Source organism: Cherax quadricarinatus, chromosome 5 (assembly GCF_038502225.1).
Source record: "Cherax quadricarinatus isolate ZL_2023a chromosome 5, ASM3850222v1, whole genome shotgun sequence".
NCBI lineage: Eukaryota > Metazoa > Arthropoda > Malacostraca > Decapoda > Parastacidae > Cherax > Cherax quadricarinatus.
In genome coordinates, this window is record NC_091296.1 from 32473379 (window position 1) to 32497500 (window position 24122).

Sequence of the window (24122 nt, forward strand, 5' to 3'; positions counted from 1 at the left end):
ATAAAACAGATCCTGCAGCACACTGTGTATAATGAGAGAAAAAAAATGAAATCATGATTTTTCGATTAAAACAGCAACTTTGCAGTGTTTTTTCGTATGTTTTTTATAGTTGTATTTGCGATTTCTTGGTCTCATTTGATAGAATGGAAGACATATTACAGAAATAGAGATGATTTTGATTGGTTTTAGCACTGGAAATGGCTTGTAACTGAGCTCAAATTAGCAGAAATGTTAAATTTTTGCCGATATTCAAGAGTAAACAAACGACCTCACACGTCTAATACACGTCAGCTGGTGGGTCTAATATACATTCACAAATATGGTGATGATATTTATACAATTATTACAGTATTGCATAACAGTAAATCTTCTATTTTTTGGTGTGAATAAAAATTCATTATGTGAATAAAAAATCAAAATGGAATTTATTTGTAAAGCCTCAAAACATAACTAATGAACAGAGGAAATGTTAGTTTAGTGCCAGGAATGCCTACATTGTTCATTCTGGACCCTATTTTGAAATTGGAATATTTTGAACTTTGTGTTAAATTGGCCAAATTAACAATTTCCGATCACTTTATTTTGTAGTTGAAACAGTTGACTTGGCGATTTCTTGTGCTCAATCGATAGAATAGAAGTAATACTAGTGAAATAGCTAAGAATTTGGTTGATTGGAATAATGTAATTGGCCTAAAATGGGAGTCAAAGTCGGCAAAATCGCCGATTCGTAAATATCGCTGACACATCAAAATTCGCGAGAGCATAATTTCGTCAATTTTCCACCAAATTTAGTACTTTTTGTTTTATTACCTTCACAAAAATATTCTCTACGATTTCATAAGAAAAAATAACAAATTTTTTTTTTGAAAATTCTTGGACACTGGTGCGTGACTCCAGATTTGGGCCTTGGACCCTGAAAGGGTTAACAAACCAGCTGTATCCCACTGAGGCAGGGTGACCTAAAAAAAAAAAAAATGGTTTCTCTTTTTAACCCTTTGACTGTTTCAGGCCCCTTTCTGAAACTGTCATTCTATGTCGTTCAATTTTTGAAAAAAAAAATTATTTTTTTTTATGAAATGATAGAGAATCTTTTCCCAATGGTAATGACACCAAAAGTCGAAAACTCATGGAATTATGCTCCCGCGAAGTTAGCGGTCTCGGTGACATATGCGTATCGGCGATTTCTCCGACTTTGAGCCCTATTTTCAGCCAATTCCATTGTTCCAGTTGACCAAACTCATAGCTATTTCTTTAGAACTCCATTTTATCTATCAGCTGAGTACAAGAAACCTCCCATTTACTAATTTGGACTACCCAATATGGTGGTCAGAAATTGGCAATTTGGCCAATTTCACGCAAACTAAAAAAGATGCCAATTTCAAAACAGGGTCCAGAATAAACAAGGTAGACATTTGTGGCACTAAAATAACATATGCTCTGTTCATTAGTCACATCTCTAGGCCCCTCTTACATTATTATTGCTTTCTATTTTGATTTTTTATTCATACAAAAAAATACAAAATTTACTGTTATGCAGACTACTGCATTATTGTAAAAATGGTATAAATAATATCAGTGCACTAGTGAAAGAATATTAAATTCCCCAGTTGACATGTATTGGACGTGTGGTGTGATTTATTTACTCCTGAACATTGGTAAAAATCGAACATTTCCGCTACTTTGAGCTCAGTTTCAAGGTCGTTTTCATCGTCAAAGTAATGAAAATCATCTCTATTTCTGTAATATGTTTTCCATTTTATCACCTAAGACCATGAAAACGCGAATACAACGATAAATACTATACGAAAATACACCTCAAAGTCGGCGTTTTATTCCAAAAAAACGATCAGTTTTTTTTTTCTCATTACGCAATGTGTGCTGCAGGATTTTTTTTGTGGTGCACACTGACCACACAGACCCATTCTCTCACATGTGGGCCAACCAGCTTTCTCCTGCTTGATTTGAAGCCGCTAGAATTATTGAGTATATATGTCAGAAACATTGGCTCGTAAGACGTATTTATACGTCGAAAACAGTCAAAGGGTTAAATTTAGTAATATATACAGGAGAAGGGGTTACTAGCCCCTTGCTCCAAGCATTTTAGTCGCCTCTTACAACAGGCATGGCTTACGGAAGAAGAATTCTGTTCCACTTCCCCATGGAGAGGTTTCTCTTATATGTAACCAAAATATAACTGAAATTATTTTAAATAATATAAACAAAATAATTTGATTCACTGACATAAATTATTGAACTCTGACATGTGTATAAAGAAACTGAAAAAATTAATGATTAATTTCACTGTTATGTCCTGTTAAATCCTCTTAAGCTAAAAGTTTGAATGTTTGAGTCTTATCCGTGTATATCTTGAACCATTCATTAACTAGGAAGTAGAATGGTTCTTCAATCCCTTTCTTCTCCTTCTGTTAATGAGAAATATAAAATATAAATTAAAAACATTAAACCAGGGGTCTCGTCTATAGAATTATTTAAGCATAAAATGAAATGGCATAAAGTTCAGCACAAACAGCTTCTTAATGGAAATTTAGCCGTTGGGAACATGCAATATGATAAAGCATTACTGTGTTTGTAGTAGTAACTTTAACACTGGAACTACATGTATGTAAAAATGTACTCTTGCAGTTGCATTCATTTAGGACATTGTTAATAGATACAGTTTGGTTCTGGGACCTTTGGAGTAACCAGGTCCCAGGATTGAAACATATTCAATATTCTGTCTACATATATATCCCTATTTCAATTATTCAACAAATTACTTTACAGCGTATTTGCAAAAAAATTTCACCATGATAAGGTATCTGATCTACTTTACATACCTCTAGACATATTGCTTAATCACACAGTTTCTGCCACTTATTTGTAACAGTGTTACATCATCTACTTTGTTTTCCTCCATATTTTTTTTAATATCCATTGTAAAATACAGAACTGTATTTCTCAAGAGCAGAAGATATACTCACAGCTGATCCTTCAAGGTACACCAACCCAAGTTTCTGAGCCAGATCCCTTCCTGCCTTGGGACTGATAAGACGTCTTGTTGTGAGATCAGTTTTATTGGCATAAAGAACTCCCCTAACAGCCTCTCCTTTGGCCTGTAACTTTATCTGTGGAATATATCAGAAACTAATACAAATAACTACACACCAAAGCAAATAAGTCTACAATATTTTAAAATGTATGGTTCCTTCAGATATTTCTATTACCACAGCCCATCTCTTATTTACTCCTCTACAACCCCTCAAGGGAGACTCCTTGATGCTGGTGAAAGGCTGTTAATACAGGGAACTGCATCTGTACTTCAATCCCTGAATTGAGCCTGAATGCCTTCCATCTCTCCTCCCCCACAGATGCTGTATAATTCCTATGGGTTTAGCACTCCCCATGATAATAAAATCCTCCTCTACAATGCTTTGTCATCCTATAACCAGCCACTTTTTTCTCGTACATTCTTTTCCATCATAGCATCAATCACTATCCATATGTCTAAAACAAAGTATTTTTCCTAACACTCTCCACAACCCAAAAACTATACTTATATTTAGAGATACAATGTCCCACAGGCTGTCCTCAAAGAATTTCATAAGGATACCTGTGTGTTTGGGAAGCTGAAAATGGCAGTAATGGATAACGGAAGTGAGTTTACCAGTGCAGAATTTAAAGACTATTGTAAGAGGGCAAACATGAAGCAAGCATTCAGCTTACCTTACCACCCTCAAGGAAATTCTGTATTAGAGAGGACTCACAGAACCTTGAAGTCAGTGCTAGCAATATTATGTAACGACCACCCTAACCTATGGCCAAAATACTTCTTTAATTAAATGAGGCTGTCCATACTTCTCTAGATACGTTGTCTTTTCATGCTAAATTTGGGTACCACCCATACCGAGAAGTTGGGGATTTGAACATCCCAGATGAGCCAAGTTTGTCTATGCACCATAATCAGTGGAAACAGGCTCACCCTCAAGTTGAAAACCAATGAGTATCTGACCAAGGCCAATAGGGAAAGACAAGATCAAATTATAGGTCCAGGGGTATTAGTTTGGATTTTTAACCTTTTCAAGGTCGAGAGGCTCTCTCCTAAACTTGTTCTCAGGGTCGAAAATTTTTCAGAAAAAAAAAATTATTTTTTCTTATGAAAAGATAGAGAATCTTTTCCCGATCATAATGACACCAAAAGTGTGAAATTTGATGGAAAACTTACGGAATTATGCACTCGCGAAGTTAGCGGTATCGACAATGTTTACTCATCTGCGATTTCGCCCACTTTGAGCCCTGTTTTCGGCCAATTCCAGTGTACTAATCGACAAAAATCATAACTATTTTGCTAGAATTCCATTTTTTCCATCGAGTGAGCACAAGAAACCGCCCATTTACTGATTTCAACTATCCAATAAAGTGGTCAGAAATTTGCAATTTTGCCAATTTCACACAAATTTCAAAAATGCCAATTTCTAAACCAGAATAAACAAGACAGACATTCCTGGCACTAAAATAACTTTTCCTCTGTTCATTAGTCATGTCCCCAGGCCCTTCTTACATTTCTTTTGCTCTCCACTTTGAATTTTTATTCTCACAAAAAAATAGAAGATTTACTGTTATGCAGACTACTGCACTAGTGTAGAAATGGTATAAACAATATCCGCACACTTGTGAAAGAATATTAGACCTGCCAGTTGACGTGTATTGGATGCATGGCAAGATTTGTTTTCTTTTGATCTTTGGCAAAAATCGAACATTTCTGCTACTTTGAGCTCAATTTCAAGGTACTTTTCATTGTGAAACCAATCAAAATCATCTCAATTTCTATAATGTGTTTTCCATTCTATAAAATGAGACCAGGAAAACTAGAATACAACCATAAATACCATACGAAAATACAGTGCAAAGTCGTTGTTTTAAACCAAAAAGTCAGCTTTTTTTTCTCTTTATGCACTGTGTGCTGCAGTATTTTTTTTTATACTTCGCACACTTACCACATAGACCCATTCTTTCATATGTAGGCCTACCAGCTTTCTCTTGCTAGATTTGAAGGCGCTAGAATTTCGGCATACTAGTATGTCAATAACCCTGGCGCGTAAGCCATACTAGTACATCAGAAACCCTGAAAGGGTTAATGAGGATCCTAAGGATGGAAATTATAGAAAACTGAACTCCAAGTGGATTGGCCCATGTCGTGTGGAAAATGTGTTGAGTAAGGGAAAGGGTTATGAACTAATAAACCCATTTGATGGAACTGTAGTAAAGAGGGGTTCATAAAAAATTAAATTGTATAAGGAAAGGGCAGAAATTCTAGTGGAACTTCATGAAAGTTTGGGCCAGGAAGATAGGTTACTGCCTAGAACTATAAGACCACCTGAGAGACTGGGATAGGATTAAGTAAGTCTTTAACTCTTTGACTGTTTTGGTCGTACATATACTTTTTACGGGCCACCGTTTTTGACATATATATATTCATAAATTCTAACGGCTTCAAATCAAGCAGAAGAAAGCTGGTAGGCCCACATGTGAGAGAATGGGTCTGTGTGGTCAGTGTGCACCATATAAAAAAAAATCCTGCAGCACGCAGTGCATAATGAGAAAAAAAATTACTCGTTTTCTTGGTCTCATTTGATAGAATGAAAAACATATTATAGAAATAGAGGTAATTTTGATTGGTTTTACTATGAAAAGAACCTTGAAATGGGGCTCAAAGTAGGGAAAATGTTTGATTTTTGCCGATGTTCAAAAGTAAACAAATGATGTCATTTTCCAATAAATGTCCAAGTAGCCATTCTAATATGCAGTCATGAATGGGTTGACATTATTTATACAATTATTACAATATTGCAGTAGTCTGCATAACAGTAAATCTTCTATGTTTTGTTTGAATAAAAATTCAAAACAGAAAGCAAGAGTAATATCAGAGCGGCCTGGAGACATGACTGATGAACAAAGACAATGTTATTTTAGAGCCAGAAATGTCTGCATTGTTCATTCTGGACCCTATTTTGAAATCGTCATATTTTTAATTTTTGTGAAATTGGCCAAATTGCAAATTTCTGACCATGTTACTGGGTAGTTGAAATCGGTAAATGGGCAGTTTCTTGTACTCAATCGATAGAAAAAATGGAGTAATAAAAAATAGCTATGAGTTTGGTCGACTGGAACAATGGAATTAGCAGAAAATAGGGCTCAAATTGGGCGAAATCGCCGATTCGTAAATATCGCCGAGGTTGCTAACTTTGCGAGAGCATAATTCCGTCAGTTTTCCATCAAATTTCATTCTTTTGGTGTCATTACAATCGGGAAAAGATTCTCTATCATTTCATAAGAATTTTTGTTTGGGGGGGGGATTTTGTGACACCAGGAGACACCTCAGGATTTGGCGTTGCCACAGTCAAGGGGTTAACATACACATAACTCTTTTTCTTGATGGAAGAATTTATTAGGTCCTTTTTTGCATCAATGGAATTGAATCTTAACACTTTGCTTTTGACTCAGCCTGCCTAGCAGTCAGGCCGCCTTGATATGACTGGTTTCAATGTTAATATATATCTTATCTTTTATTACCTGAAGATCTTTGTTGGTGCAGTTATCATGGTTTATATCTGATGGTAGGTTAGAGCTGGTTAAAATAAGTCTAGAAGCTTATCTTGTTCAATCATGTCCCTTTGATACCGGAAGCATGCACTCCACTAGGATTCTATGTTTAACTTCCAAACTTGTGTAGCTTCTGACAGCGTGGTGGTAAGGGAATCTATTTGCTCAGTGTGTGTGTGGCTACAGTTGTTTGCAGGTTTGTGTGTTGCTTGGTCATGTTAAGATCGTCAGTTTGATTTCTAGTTCACTAATACTTTTAGTAATCTCACACCTCTATTCTCCAGGCCATTAATCTTCTGCATAATAATCATACTATACATTGCCCTCAGCCACGACATCTCTACTGCCTCCAAACTCTTCCTTGATATAACATTCTTAACCCATACTTCACACCCAAATAAGAACATTGGCACCACAATACTCTCATACATTTTCTTCTTTGCATCCATGGATAACATTCTTTGTCTCCACAGACTCCTCAGTGGTCCACTCACCCTTTTTTCCCTAATCAATTCTATGATTCACCTCATCTTTCATAGACCCATCTGCTGACAAGTCCACTCCCAAATATCTGAACACATCTACTTCCTCCATACTCACTCCCTCCAATCTGATATCTAATCTCTCGTTACTTAAATTTTTTGTTGCCCTCAACACTTTGCTCTTTCCTATGTTCACTTTTAATTTCCTTCTTTTATTTTTTTTTTCAACAAGTTGGCCATCTCCCACCTAGGCAGGGTGACCCAAAAAGAAAGAAAATCCCCAAAACGAAAATACTTTTATCATCATTCAACACTTTCACCTCACTCGCACATAATCACTGTTTTTGCAGAGGCACCCAGATACAACAGTTTAGAAGCATATATAAAGGTACAATATAAAAAGTGACCTGAAATAATTACAATATCAGGGCCCCAATTATATATATATACTGTCTTATTACAGATCCCACCAAACTGCCAATATCCCAAACCCCTCCTTTAAAGTGCGGGCAAATTTATCCACCAACCTTTGTAACTTCTCTTCAGAATCTTTCAATAGCAGTGTGTCGTCAGCAAAAAACAACTTTAACAACTTTCATTTTTGTGTTAGATTCTTTATTTTCCAATCCCACAACTCTCCCCAACATCCCTGCATTCACTTCTCTTACAACCCTATCTAAAAATATATTAACCATAGTGACATCACCTTGGTCAAGCAAGATTTACCTGTTCATAAAACTCTGCTGCAGAGGCAAATGAGGCTTCTGAGGTCACATCATACATCAGCAACAGCAATGATGGCTGGCTACTCTATAAAAAATAAATATAATATTCTATAATCAATAATAACTCCAATTATCATATAGTGCATGAGACCATTTAATATTTATAAATCTTGTTAAAACTTCGACTTAATGAAATGTGGTAATTGTTTAGCCAACCTGGTTAAAATGCCTGACGCAGAAATTGGAAAAAAACATGAATACATTCGACTCCCTCCCACACACACGCGAAAAAAAGAGAAAAACATTAAAATTAAAAATGTTCATTATCAGCTTTTAAAAAAATATTATGCATTTCTTGATTGATCTGCATTGTACCAAAAATAGAAACCTACTGGACATGCACAAAATACAAGATCAGTGCTATTGACAAAAAAAATAAAAAAAATTATTTAGCCAAGAAACTTAAGAAAAAATAAAAACAATTCAATTTGTACCAAACAAATATAAGCCCAATGTACTGCATTTTCCATTATATCTGACTTGCTGTCATTTTGAGATTGTGAAAAAAAAAAAATTAGTGTACATACAGGTTTATTTAGCCCTTTGACTGTTTCTCTTACGAGCCAATGTGTTTGACATATATATACGTACTTAAAAATCCTATTGGCTTCAAATCAAGCAGGAGAAAGCTGGTAGGCCCACATGTGAGAGAATGGGTCTGTGTGGTCAGTGTGCACAGTATAAAAAAAACTCCGACCGTGTTTTTGGATTAAAACACTGACTTTGAGGTGTATTTTCGTATAGTATTTATGGTTGTATTCTTGTTTTCTTGGTCTCACTTGATAGAATAGAAAACATATTATAGAAATAGAATGATTATGATTGGTTTTACTGTGAAAAGGATCTTGAAATGGAGCTCAAATTAGGGAAAATGTTCAACTTTTGCCGATGTTCAAGAATAAACAAATGGCGTCACTGTCCAATAAATGTCCAACTAGCCATTTTAATATGCAGTCACGAATGGGTTGACATTATTTATACAATTAATACAATATTGCAGTAGTCTGCATAACAGTAAATCTATTTTTTGTGTGAATAAAAATTCAAAATAGAAAGCAAGAGTATTATAACAGGGGCCTGGAGATGTGACTGATGAACAGAGAAAATGTTATTTTAGTGCCAGGAATGTCTGCATTGTTCATTCTGGACCCTATTTTGAAATTGATATATAGTTTAATTTGCATGAAATTGGCCAAATTGCCAATTTCTGACTGCTTTATTGGATAGTTGAAATCAGTAAATGGGGGGGTTTCTTGTACTCAATCAATAGAACAAATGTATTTCTAAAAAAATAGCTATGAGTTTGGTCGACTGAAACAATGGAACTGGCGAAAATGGGCTCAAAGTGGGCGAAATCACTGATGCGTAAATGTCGCAGAGGTCGCTAACTTTGCGAGAGCGTATTTCTGTAAGTTTCCCATCAAATTTCATACTTTTGTGTCATTACCATCAGGAAAAGATTATCATTTCATGATAATTTTTTTTTTTTTTCCGACACCAGGAGACACTTCAGGATTTGGGGCTGTGACAGTCAAAGGGTTAGACAAAAGGAGATATAAGACTTTGGAAATAGTTTTCAAATACTGGGCTCAAATAAATTCACAAAGACCAAAGAAATCATTCTAACTAAACCAAATAAACCTCTCATCCAAATCAATGAAGTAATAAGAGGCCAAGCTATCACATACATGAGGTCCTACCTTAACAGATTCCAACATGTAACCAATAATGACTAAATATCAGTAACTCGACTTATCAACATAGGGGTGCCATAAGACAGCATCTTAGGCCCCCTTTTATTTCTCATTTGCATCAATGATTTACCTAATGTCTCCAGAACATGAAGCAGTTCCGTTTACTGATAAGGATGACAACTTTTGTCAACTTGAAACCACTGCTATCAATAAGCTCATTAACAACCAAGAAACCCACACTCTATACTAGTAAGACCTACTACACAGAGTTTTGAAATAGTTAAAATTATTCAGCTGAACATAAACTTTTGAAAGACAAAATGAAAGAAACTTTTTATGATATAAACCCTGAGTGCACACTACAAGTTAAGACATCCAGCACATATCTTAAGAAAATTTCTAAAAGAATAAGCACTCTCTAAAAAAAATGTTACCATAAACCTCAAACAACATTACTCACTCTGTGCTATTTAATCTATCCTTATCTCACTTATGGCATATGTGCATGGGATCTACAACATCCAATCTAAAATCCATTGTTAGTCAAAAATATTCTATTAGATTTATCACTCAGGTTCCAGACAACACACATCCCCTCTATTCTACTTAATATACAAAACATCCACACTTTTACTCTGCATACTGGATATACAGGACACTAAATACATATTAAAGTAATCCAAAAAATCTTGAATAGCTGCAACAGAACGCATAAATACTACACAAGACAAATATCTTTGATATCCAATGTGTTTGACTCAACCTGAGTAGAAATTAAAATGACAACAAGGGTCCCCAACATGTGGAATGCTTTACCAGAAGATTCTCAAAGTTCACTATTTGCCAACTGCTTCAAAAAAAAAAAAAGAAAAAAAAACTGCTTTTCCATAGTCAGCAGTTATACTCATGCACTTTTTGTCACCACTATATTTCTACCCCCAATAATTATTATAACTAAAATTGTCAGTGCTCTTTTGTATTACTATTTCTTCATATTACCTTTGCTGTTTTAATTTACCATATAGAGTTTTGTTACTTTAAATAATTAAATTTAATAAACTTATCTTCACACCTAGCAATAATTATTTTTTTTATTAACACACTGGCCGATTCCCACCAAGGCAGGGTGGCCTGAAAAAGAAAAACCTAGCAATAAATAACTTCAAATAATGGTCACAGTTTGTCTGACCAAAATGATCTCCATAACTGGGCTTTTTAAAATGTATGAAATTTCACCTAATTTTTTAACACCTGTGTGCATTTCAAAAATAAAACTTGATTTTTATTTAAATTTTTTGGAGGTAAATTATTTCTCGTAAGATAGAAAATACAGCATGTCATACATTTTAGTGAAAAATAAACACAGAAACTAGGATTTTTCAATTTCAGAGACACAAGAGGTCTAGGGACAGGCTCAAGCATATGGTTGAATAAGGAAATTAAAGTTATAATGAATTTAAAGAATATTAACTTAAATCACATTCTTAAAAATGGAAACAATGACAATAAAGAAAATTCCATCAAAACCTAAGCTTTGTATGAAAGAGAACTTTAGCTTTGACATATAGTAATTTAATTAAATTTTGCACAGCAAGAGTCCTCTGTTAGTTAAAAAGTTAGCTGCAATAGGTTATCAACAGTAGGCAATGTCAGTACCCTTAATTGGTGAAGCACTGCACTGCAACCAGCCATTTGTTGCTTAGCATAATGAATACATCAGATTGGCATTCCCTAAGATGTGTCTCTGAGGAAGAAACTATTGACATAATTTTTCAGAAGCCTATACTGATAGATCCATTAAAGATATCTTCACAAGGAAAACATCTTGCTAGATTTATGTACAGTAGAAAGAGATGAATGGGTGATAATGTATTTGAAGCACTTCTAGAGAGTTAAGAGGACAGACTCACTTTTATGGAAGTTGACACTAATACATGCTCCAAGAAGCTCAAGGATACTCTCCTCCCATAATATACTACAACACTTTTGGTGAGTCCCGAGGATATGCACTAATGAACTGACTGATTAATACAAGACAAGGCATATGTAATAACTAGGGGCCATTTAAAAAGCATTCTGATTGTAATAGACAAAATTCATTTTTTCTTCTTTTTAACATGTCGGCCATCTCCCTCAACTGCAAAGGGGCTAGAGCTGCCATAATTTGGAAGAAATACAAATGTACAGTAATGCATCAGGAAAGCAATTTTTGGACTAAATTTTCAGTTCCAACGTCCATAAGAGTACCAACATCAATGAAGTTCAATAAAAATTGCCCAAGATGAAACAGAAAAGGCGAGACAGCCTGGCACCATGATTGAAGCAAGGGACCACCTTAGTAGCTGAGAAGCTTTAAGACCAGGCAAGCACACACACAGTTCACTAGCAAATTCCTAAACACAGCTTATGATCTTCGTCTTTGAGTGTCATGACACCTGAAAAAAAATACATGAATAATACAACTAGAACTTCAGAATTACTCTCATGGAGATAGATAAATTCAAGAAAAAGACTGATTGCCATACACTGTAGTAGTAGTAATAATAATAATATGTAGGCTAAAACTAATATCAAAGATGAGATGTGGCTACAGAAGCCATATACAGTGGACCCCCGGTTAACAATATTTTTTCACTCCAGAAGTATGTTCAGGTGCCAGTACTGACCGAATTTGTTCCCATAAGGAATATTGTGAAGTAGATTAGTCCATTTCAGACCCCCAAACATACACGTACAAACGCATTTACATAAATACACTTACACAATTGGTCGCATTCGGAGGTAATCGTTATGCGGGGGTCCACTGTATTGCCAACACAAGAGTACAGTAGTGCTGCCAGTGCTTTGTATAGGAGCCACAATACTTTAGTGCTGCTGGAAGGAGTGGTGATGTCTTGTTTGACATCAATATGTGGTATGAATATCAAGCAAATAGTAATAAACAAGGAAGGGGGGAGATTTTGGGAGATGTTGAGTGTTCAAGGAGTTTTGAACCAAGTGAAAAAGTGTTTGTTGTGGGAGAAGGAAAAGGCTGGTAGGCCTAGATGTGAAAGAATGGGTCTGTGTGGTGGGTGTGCGCAGTAGGAAAAAAAATCTGGGACCCAGTGGTGCATTGTGGGAACACCATCTTTGTAAACAATGTCCACCATGCCTCGCAGTAAGAAGTTCCTCACTCCTCGGCGAATTGGGACACTTTTGTTCCCCAGTGACAGTTCTAATACAGATGGAAGTGCCAGTGAAGATGAGTTTCAAGGTTTTGGTGAGGTTTTGACCGGAACTAATGACCATAATATCGGTAATAGTGAGGAAAACCCAGACGACCCTCAGCCTTCCACCTCTGGTGCTGGGCCGTCTTGTTCACGTTCAGTTGTACCAGAATCAAAGAGGAAACTCCTATTTTCCCAAATCCCAGACTCAGATGTGAGCATTTGTGATGATAGTGATAGTGAATATGAACTACAAGCTCTTCAAAGTAGTTCCAGTAGTGATAGTGAAGTGCAATATTTCCCAGTGAAGCGTCAGTATATACGACGATATATGCACTCTGGTAGTGTGCAATATGCTATTCCAAGGGGAAGGAGTACATCTCGGAGTACATCCCGTGGCTGTACAACAGGAACAGACAGTGAAAATGACGATGATAGTGTTGCAGTTGGGATGGAAAATGTGCATGGTGGTGGTAGTGGTGGTGCCGGCCGTGAGGCACCAGCAGTGGGCCATGCTGCCACCCACGCCGCTGCCTCAGCTGATCTACAATAAAGGCCACCATCCCCCACCCACCCACCACACCAGCCTCCACAACCACAACCTCCACAACCACAACCTCCACAACCACAACCTCCACAACCACCACCTCCACAACCACCACCTCCACAACCACCACCTCCACAACCACCACCTCCACAACCACCTGTCATTGTCCAGTACCCACCAGCAGACCACACCTGGGATTGGCAGGAATCTGTCAATTTTGTTCCAAATCCCCACCAGTTTGATGACAGCCAAAGTGGAATACGGCCATGTTGTACACTTGGGAACAATACCAGTGAACTGGAATGTTTTGAGTTATTCTTTGACGAACCCCTGATGGAAAGTGTTGTCATGGAAAGCAACACATACTACGAGTACACCATGGCAAACACAATACTTTCACCAAAATCACGTCTACACCAGTGGAAGGAGACAACTGTGGCTGAGATGTATCTTTTCTTTGCCACAATAATGCTTATGCCACATGTGTATAAGCACATTGTGAAATCATAATGGTCAACAGACTGCCTGATTGCAATCCCAGGTTTCAGTGATATAACGCCAGTGAATCGATTTGTGCTAATGTTACGTATGCTTCACTTCTCAGACAAAACCAGGCCTGACAGAAACGACAAGTTATATAATATTAGGCATGTGTTTGTGTATCTGAAAGAGAAATTCAATATGTATTTTTATCCCTTTAGGAAGCTTGTAATTGACGAGTCTTTGATTCTGTTCAAAGGAAGATTCTCTTTCAAGCAGTACATACCAAGCAAGAGGAAACGCTTTGGTATAAAGTTATTTGTGCTTTGTGATTGTTACAATGGTCTGGTATTGGATATTATTGTGTACACTGGAAGTTATACATTGCAAAATACCAGGAAGTTATTGGGCATCTCTGGTGATGTGGTTAGAACAATGATGGAACCATATCTTGGTAAGGGGCATATATTATATACAGATAACTGTACACAAGCCCCACACGCAGTGATTTTTTGCGAGTGAACATGACAGATGTGTGTGGCACAGTGCGTGCAAATCGTAAACATATGCCCAGGTTCGACGCTGGCACTCGTAGAGGTGAGGTGCAGGCGTTTGCTGCCAATGACATCATGGCATTTCAGTGGCATGACAAACGAGATGTCACACTGTTGTCATCAGTTCACCCTAATGAAATGGCAGACACTGGCAGGCAGCATAGAGAAAGCAATGAACCCATTCTAAAACCTGCAGCTGTGATTGATTACACCCTCAATATGCGTTCAGTGGACAAATGTGACATGCAGATTGGGTTTGCTGATTGTGTTCGCAAGAGTTATAAGTGGTACATAAAACTCTTTTTCCATCTTCTGGACATTTCCATGCTGAATGCTTATAATATGTATAAGATGAGGACCAGAAACAAACCACCATATGGCGAATTCTGTTTGTCTGTCATCAGACAAATAGTATTCAAGTACCAAGGAACAACACCTGCAATAGACCGCCCACCAAATTTTCAACTACTTCCTTCTTGTTTGAAGCATGGTGATCACTTCCTGGTAAAACTGCCTGCTACTGCTTTCAAGAAAAAGGCTCGAAAGAGGTGTTATGTCTGTGCACATACAAGAAAACGCCCACAACAATGCAGAGACACTCGTTTTATGTGTGAAGAATGTAAAATGCCACTGTGCATGACACCATGTTTCAAAGACTTCCACAGGCTGCAGAACTTCTAGAAACATTCCCTGTGACTTTTTATGTATATATAAAATATAGAAAAATAGTAATAAACAACATTTCATATTGTTTGTTTGTACAAATATTTTTTGTAAACAAAACAATGACAACAGTGTTTACGCCCTTATTGTGTAGTATTGAAAAAGAAATAACTTACAAAATACTGATCATACTGGTCTCACAGGCCATAAAAGTTACTTGGAAAAAGAAGAATTAAAAAATAATAGAAATTAGTACATAAGAAAGTAAATAAAAGAATACCGGGTGACGGCAGTTGGCGATGTTGCCACATGGTGCCCCTTTTTCATCAACTTCACGCCTCCACATCTCAGTAAGTATTGATGGTAAAATTTTTTTTTTTTAGCCTATAATGTTCAGTAAAACTATTTTTTCATAAAATTTTTTTTTTTTTTTTGAAATTTAGCCGACCCTGAGAACAAGTTTCTGACAGGGCCTGTCGACCCTGAAAGGGTTAACTTGTTCTTTTTTATTTCTTCTATTGTCCATGGGGAAGTGGAAAAGAATCTTTCCTCCGTAAGCCATGCGTGTCGTATGAGGCGACTAAAATGCCGGGAGCAATGGGCTAGTAACCCCTTCTCCTGTATACAATTACTAAAAAAGAGAAGAAGAAAAACTTTATAAAACTGGGTTGCTTAAATGTGCGTGGATGTAGTGCGGATGACAAGAAACAGATGATTGCGGATGTTATGAATGAAAAGAAGTTGGATGTCCTGGCCCTAAGCGAAACAAAGCTGAAGGGGGTAGGAGAGTTTCAGTGGGGGGAAATAAATGGTATTAAATCTGGAGTATCTGAGAGAGTTAGAGCAAAGGAAGGGGTAGCAGTAATGTTAAATGATCAGTTATGGAAGGAGAAAAGAGAATATGAATGTGTAAATTCAAGAATTATGTGGATTAAAGTAAAGGTTGGATGCGAGAAGTGGGTCATAATAAGCGTGTATGCACCTGGAGAAGAGAGGAATGCAGAGGAGAGAGAGAGATTTTGGGAAATGTTAAGTGAATGTATAGGAGCCTTTGAACCAAGTGAGAGAGTAATTGTGGTAGGGGACTTGAATGCTAAAGTAGGAGAAACTTTTAGAGAGGGTGTGGTAGGTAAGTTTGGGGTGCCAGGTGTAAATGATAATGGGAGCCCTTTGATTGAACTTTGTATAGAAAGGGGTTTAGTTATAGGTAATACATATTTTAAGAAAAAGAGGATAAATAAGTATACACGATATGATGTAGGGCGAAATGACAGTAGTTTGTTGGATTATGTATTGGTAGATAAAAGACTGTTGAGTAGACTTCAGGATGTACATGTTTATAGAGGGGCCACAGATATATCAGATCACTTTCTAGTTGTAGCTACACTGAGAGTAAAAGGTAGATGGGATACAAGGAGAATAGAAGCATCAGGGAAGAGAGAGGTGAAGGTTTATAAACTAAAAGAGGAGGCAGTTAGGGTAAGATATAAACAGCTATTGGAGGATAGATGGGCTAATGAGAGCATAGGCAATGGGGTCGAAGAGGTATGGGGTAGGTTTAAAAATGTAGTGTTAGAGTGTTCAGCAGAAGTTTGTGGTTACAGGAAAGTGGGTGCAGGAGGGAAGAGGAGCGATTGGTGGAATGATGATGTAAAGAGAGTAGTAAGGGAGAAAAAGTTAGCATATGAGAAGTTTTTACAAAGTAGAAGTGATGCAAGGAGGGAAGAGTATATGGAGAAAAAGAGAGAAGTTAAGAGAGTGGTGAAGCAATGTAAAAAGAGAGCAAATGAGAGAGTGGGTGAGATGTTATCAACAAATTTTGTTGAAAATAAGAAAAAGTTTTGGAGTGAGATTAACAAGTTAAGAAAGCCTAGAGAACAAATGGATTTGTCAGTTAAAAATAGGAGAGGAGAGTTATTAAATGGAGAGTTAGAGGTATTGGGAAGATGGAAGGAATATTTTGAGGAATTGTTAAATGTTGATGAAGATAGGGAAGCTGTGATTTCGTGTATAGGGCAAGGAGGAATAACATCTTGTAGGAGTGAGGAAGAGCCAGTTGTGAGTGTGGGGGAAGTTCGTGAGGCAGTAGGTAAAATGAAAGGGGGTAAGGCAGCCGGGATTGATGGGATAAAGATAGAAATGTTAAAAGCAGGTGGGGATATAGTTTTGGAGTGGTTGGTGCAATTATTTAATAAATGTATGGAAGAGGGTAAGGTACCTAGGGATTGGCAGAGAGCATGCATAGTTCCTTTGTATAAAGGCAAAGGGGATAAAAGAGAGTGCAAAAATTATAGGGGGATAAGTCTGTTGAGTGTACCTGGTAAAGTGTATGGTAGAGTTATAATTGAAAGAATTAAGAGTAAGACGGAGAATAGGATAGCAGATGAACAAGGAGGCTTTAGGAAAGGTAGGGGGTGTGTGGACCAGGTGTTTACAGTGAAACATATAAGTGAACAGTATTTAGATAAGGCTAAAGAGGTCTTTGTGGCATTTATGGATTTGGAAAAGGCGTATGACAGGGTGGATAGGGGGGCAATGTGGCAGATGTTGCAAGTGTATGGTGTAGGAGGTAGGTTACTGAAAGCAGTGAAGAGTTTTTACGAGGATAGTGAGGCTCAAGTTAGAGTAGGTAGGAAAGAGGGAAATTTTTTCCCAGTAAAAGTAGGCCTTAGACAAGGATGTGTGATGTCACCGTGGTTGTTTAATATATTTATAGATGGGGTTGTAAGAGAAGTAAATGCGAGGGTCTTGGCAAGAGGCGTGGAGTTAAAAGATAAAGAATCACACACAAAGTGGGAGTTGTCACAGCTGCTCTTTGCTGATGACACTGTGCTCTTGGGAGATTCTGAAGAGAAGTTGCAGAGATTGGTGGATGAATTTGGTAGGGTGTGCAAAAGAAGAAAATTAAAGGTGAATACAGGAAAGAGTAAGGTTATGAGGATAACAAAAAGATTAGGTGATGAAAGATTGAATATCAGATTGGAGGGAGAGAGTATGGAGGAGGTGAACGTATTCAGATATTTGGGAGTGGACGTGTCAGCGGATGGGTCTATGAAAGATGAGGTGAATCATAGAATTGATGAGGGAAAAAGAGTGAGTGGTGCACTTAGGAGTCTGTGGAGACAAAGAACTTTGTCCTTGGAGGCAAAGAGGGGAATGTATGAGAGTATAGTTTTACCAACGCTCTTATATGGGTGTGAAGCGTGGGTGATGAATGTTGCAGCGAGGAGAAGGCTGGAGGCAGTGGAGATGTCATGTCTGAGGGCAATGTGTGGTGTGAATATAATGCAGAGAATTCGTAGTTTGGAAGTTAGGAGGAGGTGCGGGATTACCAAAACTGTTGTCCAGAGGGCTGAGGAAGGGTTGTTGAGGTGGTTCGGACATGTAGAGAGAATGGAGCGAAACAGAATGACTTCAAGAGTGTATCAGTCTGTAGTGGAAGGAAGGCGGGGTAGGGGTCGGCCTAGGAAGGGTTGGAGGGAGGGGGTAAAGGAGGTTTTGTGTGCGAGGGGCTTGGACTTCCAGCAGGCATGCGTGAGCGTGTTTGATAGGAGTGAATGGAGACAGATGGTTTTTAATACTTGACGTGCTGTTGGAGTGTGAGCAAAGTAACATTTATGAAGGGATTCAGGGAAACCGGCAGGCCGGACTTGAGTCCTGGAGATGGGAAGTACAGTGCCTGCACTCTGAAGGAGGGGTGTTAATGTTGCAGTTTAAAAACTGTAGTGTGAAGCACCCTTCTGGCAAGACAGTGATGGAGTGAATGATGGTGAAAGTTTTTCTTTTTCGGGCCACCCTGCCTTGGTGGGAATCGGCCGGTGTGATAATAAAAAAAAAATAAAAATAATAATAATAATAATAATAATAATAATAATAATAATAATAATAATAATAATAATACGATATAATTGAAGAAGGAAATTGTACAAAAATACGAGGGAGTGGTTGACACATCGTCAGTGTGGCTTTGTTTATGCTGGAGTGAGCATTAGTCTCCGTGCTCTTCCAAACATTTCACAATAATTCAGCAGTTGAGGCAGTAGTATTTAATAACATATATGTTATAAATAATAATAGTACATATTATTAATAACATGTATTATTATTATTAATAACATGTATGTTATTAAATACCACTGCCTCAACCGCTGCCTCAATCGCTGCCTCAACAGCTGCCTCAATTGCTGCCTCAACAGCTGCCTCAACAGCTGCCTCACCCACTGCCTCACCCACTGCCTCAATCGCTGCCTCAACAGCTGCCTCAACCACTGCCTCAATCGCTGCCTCAACAGCTGCCTCAACCACTGCCTCAATCGCTGCCTCAACAGCTGCCTCAACCATTGCCTCGATTGCTTCCTCAACAGCTACCTCACCCACTGCCTCAATCGCTGCCTCAACAGCAGCCTCAACAGCTGCCTCACCCACTGCCTCAATCGCTGCCTCAACCACTGCCTCAACAACTGCCTCAATCGCTGCCTCAATCGCTGTCTCTACCACTCCAGTCGCACTCAATCTACAAGCACCAAACAATGAATTATTGTGAAATGTTTGGAAGAGCACGGAGACTAATGCTCACTCCAGCATAAACAAAGCCACACTGACGATGTGTCAACCACTCCCTCGTATTTTTGTACAACTTCCTTCAATTATATCGTATTTATTATTATTATTATTATTATTATTATTATTATTATTATTATTACTATTGTTATTATTAGCAGTAGCAGAAATGTTTGATTCTTTGCTGAGTTCAAGAGTAAACACATGATGTCACCGTCTAATACCTGTCCGAATAGCCATTCCAATATGCAGTCATGAATGGGTTTACATTATTTATACTGTAGTTTAATAGCAAATAATGAACAAACAAAACTCTCACCACACTGAGTGGTGGGAGGGCTGGCTGCTAGTTGCGGGGGTCAGTGGGGACTCGCAGGTGGCGGGAAACTTGAATATGATTTGGCGGCTGGGAATTTGGTGGCTGGGAATTTGGCGGTTGGGAATTCGCGAATGTGTGAAGCCCACGAAAGCTGAAAACGTGAATGTTGAGGGAGACCTGTAATTGGGAAATAGCGTTGATTCTTTCAATACTAACTGCTTAAGTAAAAAAGTAGGAATAAAGAGGAATAAGGTTTTAGGAAGGGTAGGGGATGTGTAGACTCTGTGTTTACATTTGAAGAATAAAAGTGAACAACTCTTAGATAAAGGTAAGGAAATCTTTGTTGCATTTATAAATTGAGAAATGGTATATGATATGAGAACATAATAAAGGAAGAACACTGCAGCAGGCCTGTTGGCCCATACTAGGCAGGTCCTTCACAATCCATCCCACTATCAAAATATTTGTCCAACGCAATAAGTGTCTCAATCTTCACCCATGTATTGTTAGATTTAGGAATCTCTATTCTGGAAATGCTTTGCCAGCCAGTGGCTTCTTTAGTCCAATGAAGAGAACATAAGAAAGGAGGAACACTGCACAAGGCCTACTGGCCCATACAAGGGAGGTCCTTATCAAAATGACCTCTATCCAAAGCTACCCAAGAATTTACTTCTGTACCCAGTGACACAAATCAAACTCAGCCCCTCCCACTCATATTGTCCAATCTCTTTTTAACCCTTTCAGGGTCCGTCCCGTAGATCTACGGCTTTACGTTCAGGGTCCAAACCGTAGATCTACGCCATGAGCTCAGCTCACTCTGATAAACTGTGAGTGGTACATTTGGGCCTAGATATGAGAGAATACATCTATGTGGTATGTGTGCACCACATAAAACAGATCCTGCAGCACACTGTGTATAATGAGAGAAAAAAAATGAAATCATGATTTTTCGATTAAAACAGCAACTTTGCAGTGTTTTTTCGTATGTTTTTTATAGTTGTATTTGCGATTTCTTGGTCTCATTTGATAGAATGGAAGACATATTACAGAAATAGAGATGATTTTGATTGGTTTTAGCACTGGAAATGACTTGAAACTGAGCTCAAAGTAGCAGAAATGTTAAATTTTTGCCGATATTCAAGAGTAAACAAACGACCTCACACGTCTAATACACATCAGCTGGTGGGTCTAATATACATTCACAAATATGGTGATGATATTTATACAATTATTACAGTATTGCATAACAGCAAATCTTCTATTTTTTGGTGTGAATAAAAATTCATTATGTGAATAAAAAATCAAAATGGAATTTATTTGTAAAGCCTCAAAACATAACTAATGAACAGAGGAAATGTTAGTTTAGTGCCAGGAATGCCTACATTGTTCATTCTGGACCCTATTTTGAAATTGGAATATTTTGAACTTTGTGTTAAATTGGCCAAATTAACAATTTCCGATCACTTTATTTTGTAGTTGAAACAGTTGACTTGGCGATTTCTTGTGCTCAATCGATAGAATAGAAGTAATACTAGTGAAATAGCTAAGAATTTGGTTGACTGGAATAATGTAATTGGCCTAAAATGGGAGTCAAAGTCGGCAAAATCGCCGATTCGTAAATATCGCTGACACATCAAAATTCGCGAGAGCATAATTTCGTCAATTTTCCACCAAATTTCGTACTTTTTGTTTTATTACCTTCACAAAAAGATTCTCTACGATTTCATAAGAAAAAATAACAAATTTTTTTTTTGAAAATTCTTGGACACTGGTGCGTGACTCCAGATTTGGGCCTTGGACCCTGAAAGGGTTAAAGCTACCCAAGGTCCTAGCCTCAATCACCCCACTGGGAAGATTGTTCCACGCATCCACAACTCTGTTAGAAAACCAGTACTTACCTATGTCCTTTCTAAATCTAAATTTATCCAACTTAAATCCATTATTTCTGGTACTTACCTGGTTCGACACCCTCAGTACTTTATTAACCCTTTCAGGGTCCAGAGACCAAATTTCAAAGTGCACCAGGGTCCAAGAATTTAAAAAAATAAATTTTTTTATTTTTTCTTATGAAATGGTAAAGAATCTTTTTCTGAAGGTAATAAAACAAAAAGTACAAAATTTGATGGAAAATTGACGAAATTATGCTCTCGCGAATTTTGATGTGTCAGCAATATTTATGCATCGGCGATTGTGCCGACTTTGACTCCCATTTTAAGCCAATTACATTATTCCAGTCAACCAAATTCTTAGCTATTTCACTAGTATTACTTCTATCAACTGAGCACAAGAAATCACCATGTCAACTGTTTCAACTACAAAATGAAGTGATTGGAAAATTGTAATTTGGCCAATTTAATGCAAAGTTAAAAATATTCCAATTTCAAACTTGTCAGTTTGTCAAACCATTCATCACAAGGATCCAGAATAAACAATGCAGGCATTCCTGGCACTAAACTAAAATTTCCTCTGTTCATTAGTTACATTCTGAGGCTTTACAAATGAATTCCATTTTGATTTTTATTCACATAATGAATTTTTATTCAAACCAAAAAATAGAAGGTTTACTGTTATGCAATATTGTAATAATTGTATAAATAATATCATTACATTTGTGAATGTATATCAGACCCACCAGCTGCAAAAATTTAATATTTCCTCTACTTTGAGCTCAGTTTCAAGCCATTTCCAGTACTAAAACAATCAAAATCATCTCTATTTCTGTAATATGTCTTTCATTCTATCAAATGAGACCAAGAAATCGCAAATACATCTATAAAAAACATACGAAAAACACTGCAAAGTCGCTGTTTTAATAGAAAATTACGGTCTGTTTTTTTTCTCTCATGCACTGTGTGCTGCAGGATTTGTTATATGTGGTGCACACATACCACATAGATGTATTCTCTCATATCTAAGCCCAAATTTACTGATCACAGCTTATCAGAGTGAGCCGAGCTCATGGTGTAGATCTACGGCATGGACCCTGAAAGGGTTAATATCTCCTTTGTTTGTGCCCGTCATCCACTTACACACTTCAATGATATCTCCCCTCATTCTACGTCTCTCCAGAGAGTGGAGATTTAAGTAAGGCTTTAAGTCTATCTTCATACGGGAGATTCCTTACACAGTAAATCATTTTAGTCATTCTTCTTTGTATGTTCTCCAATGAGTATATCCATCCTGTAGTAAGGAGACCAAAACTGAGTGGCACAGTCCAAATGAAGCCTCACTAGTGATGTATAGAGCTGTAAAATAACTTTTGGACTTCTGTTACTTATACTTCTTGAGATAAATCCCAGTAATCTGTTAGCCCCATTGCACACATTTAGGCACTGCTGTCTTGGCTTTAGATTTCTGCTTACCATGACTCCCAAGTCCTTTTCACATTCTGCATGATCAAGCACTACTTCATCTAGTTTATAGCTTTGAGGGTTATTTTCATAACCAAGGACTAGTACCTTACACTTATCCACACTGAAGTTCATCTGCCATCATATAACATCATTTGTAACATCATCTGATCAATGATGTTACAAATACATGAAATAGGTGGGAGTGTGTTAAAAGCAGCAGAGAGTTTTTGTGTGTATAACAATGTTCAGCTTAGAACATGTAGGAGAGGGGGATTATTTTTCAATGAAAGTAGGACTTAGACACATGTATGATGTCACTATGGTTGTTTAACATGCTTATAGATGGGGGTTGTAAAAGAAGTGAATATGAAGGTGTTGAGTACAGTGTGGGATTAAAAAATAAACTAAAGAACAGTGGGAATTGTCACATTTGTATTTTGTCAGTGGGAGAACTTTCAGAGAGTCTGAAAGGAGGCTGCGAAGGTTGGTAGATGAATCTGGGAGGAGGACGTGTAAAAAAAAGGAAATTAAAAGTGAATACAAGATAGAGCAAGGTAATGAGAGTAACATAATATTTAGGGAATGAAAGATTGGAGGGAGAGCATATGGAGGAAGTAAATATGGTTATGTATTTAGGAGTAGATTTGTCAGTAGATGAATCTATGGAAGATAAGATGAACCACAGAACTGATGAGAGGAAAAAAAAAGGGGGCTGGAGCAATGGGGCATGTGTGGAGGAAAATAACCTTATCCACCTAGGACAAAATGGGAAAGTAACACTATAGTAGATATGTGATGTCTCAATGATTAATATAGTATTTATAGATGAAGTTGTAAAAAGTGAATGCTAGGGTGTTGGGAAGGGAAGTGGTAGTCAAA

At 37.4% G+C, this 24122-nt stretch overlaps 1 protein-coding gene across 1 annotated transcript in view; it reads right to left on the minus strand.

Moving 5' to 3' along the window:
• Positions 1-2139: 2139 nt before the first annotated feature.
• LOC128684779 (intraflagellar transport protein 27 homolog) overlaps positions 2140-24122 on the minus strand; it is a 53804-nt gene continuing 31821 nt past the window's right edge. Inside the window, exons 4-6 of the mRNA XM_053771037.2 lie at positions 7809-7892; positions 2982-3125; positions 2140-2423 (exon numbers count right to left, since the gene is read on the minus strand). Coding sequence (XP_053627012.2) covers positions 2325-2423; positions 2982-3125; positions 7809-7892 — 327 coding nt within the window. The 3' untranslated portion in view covers positions 2140-2324. The remainder of the gene's footprint in view (positions 2424-2981; positions 3126-7808; positions 7893-24122) is intronic.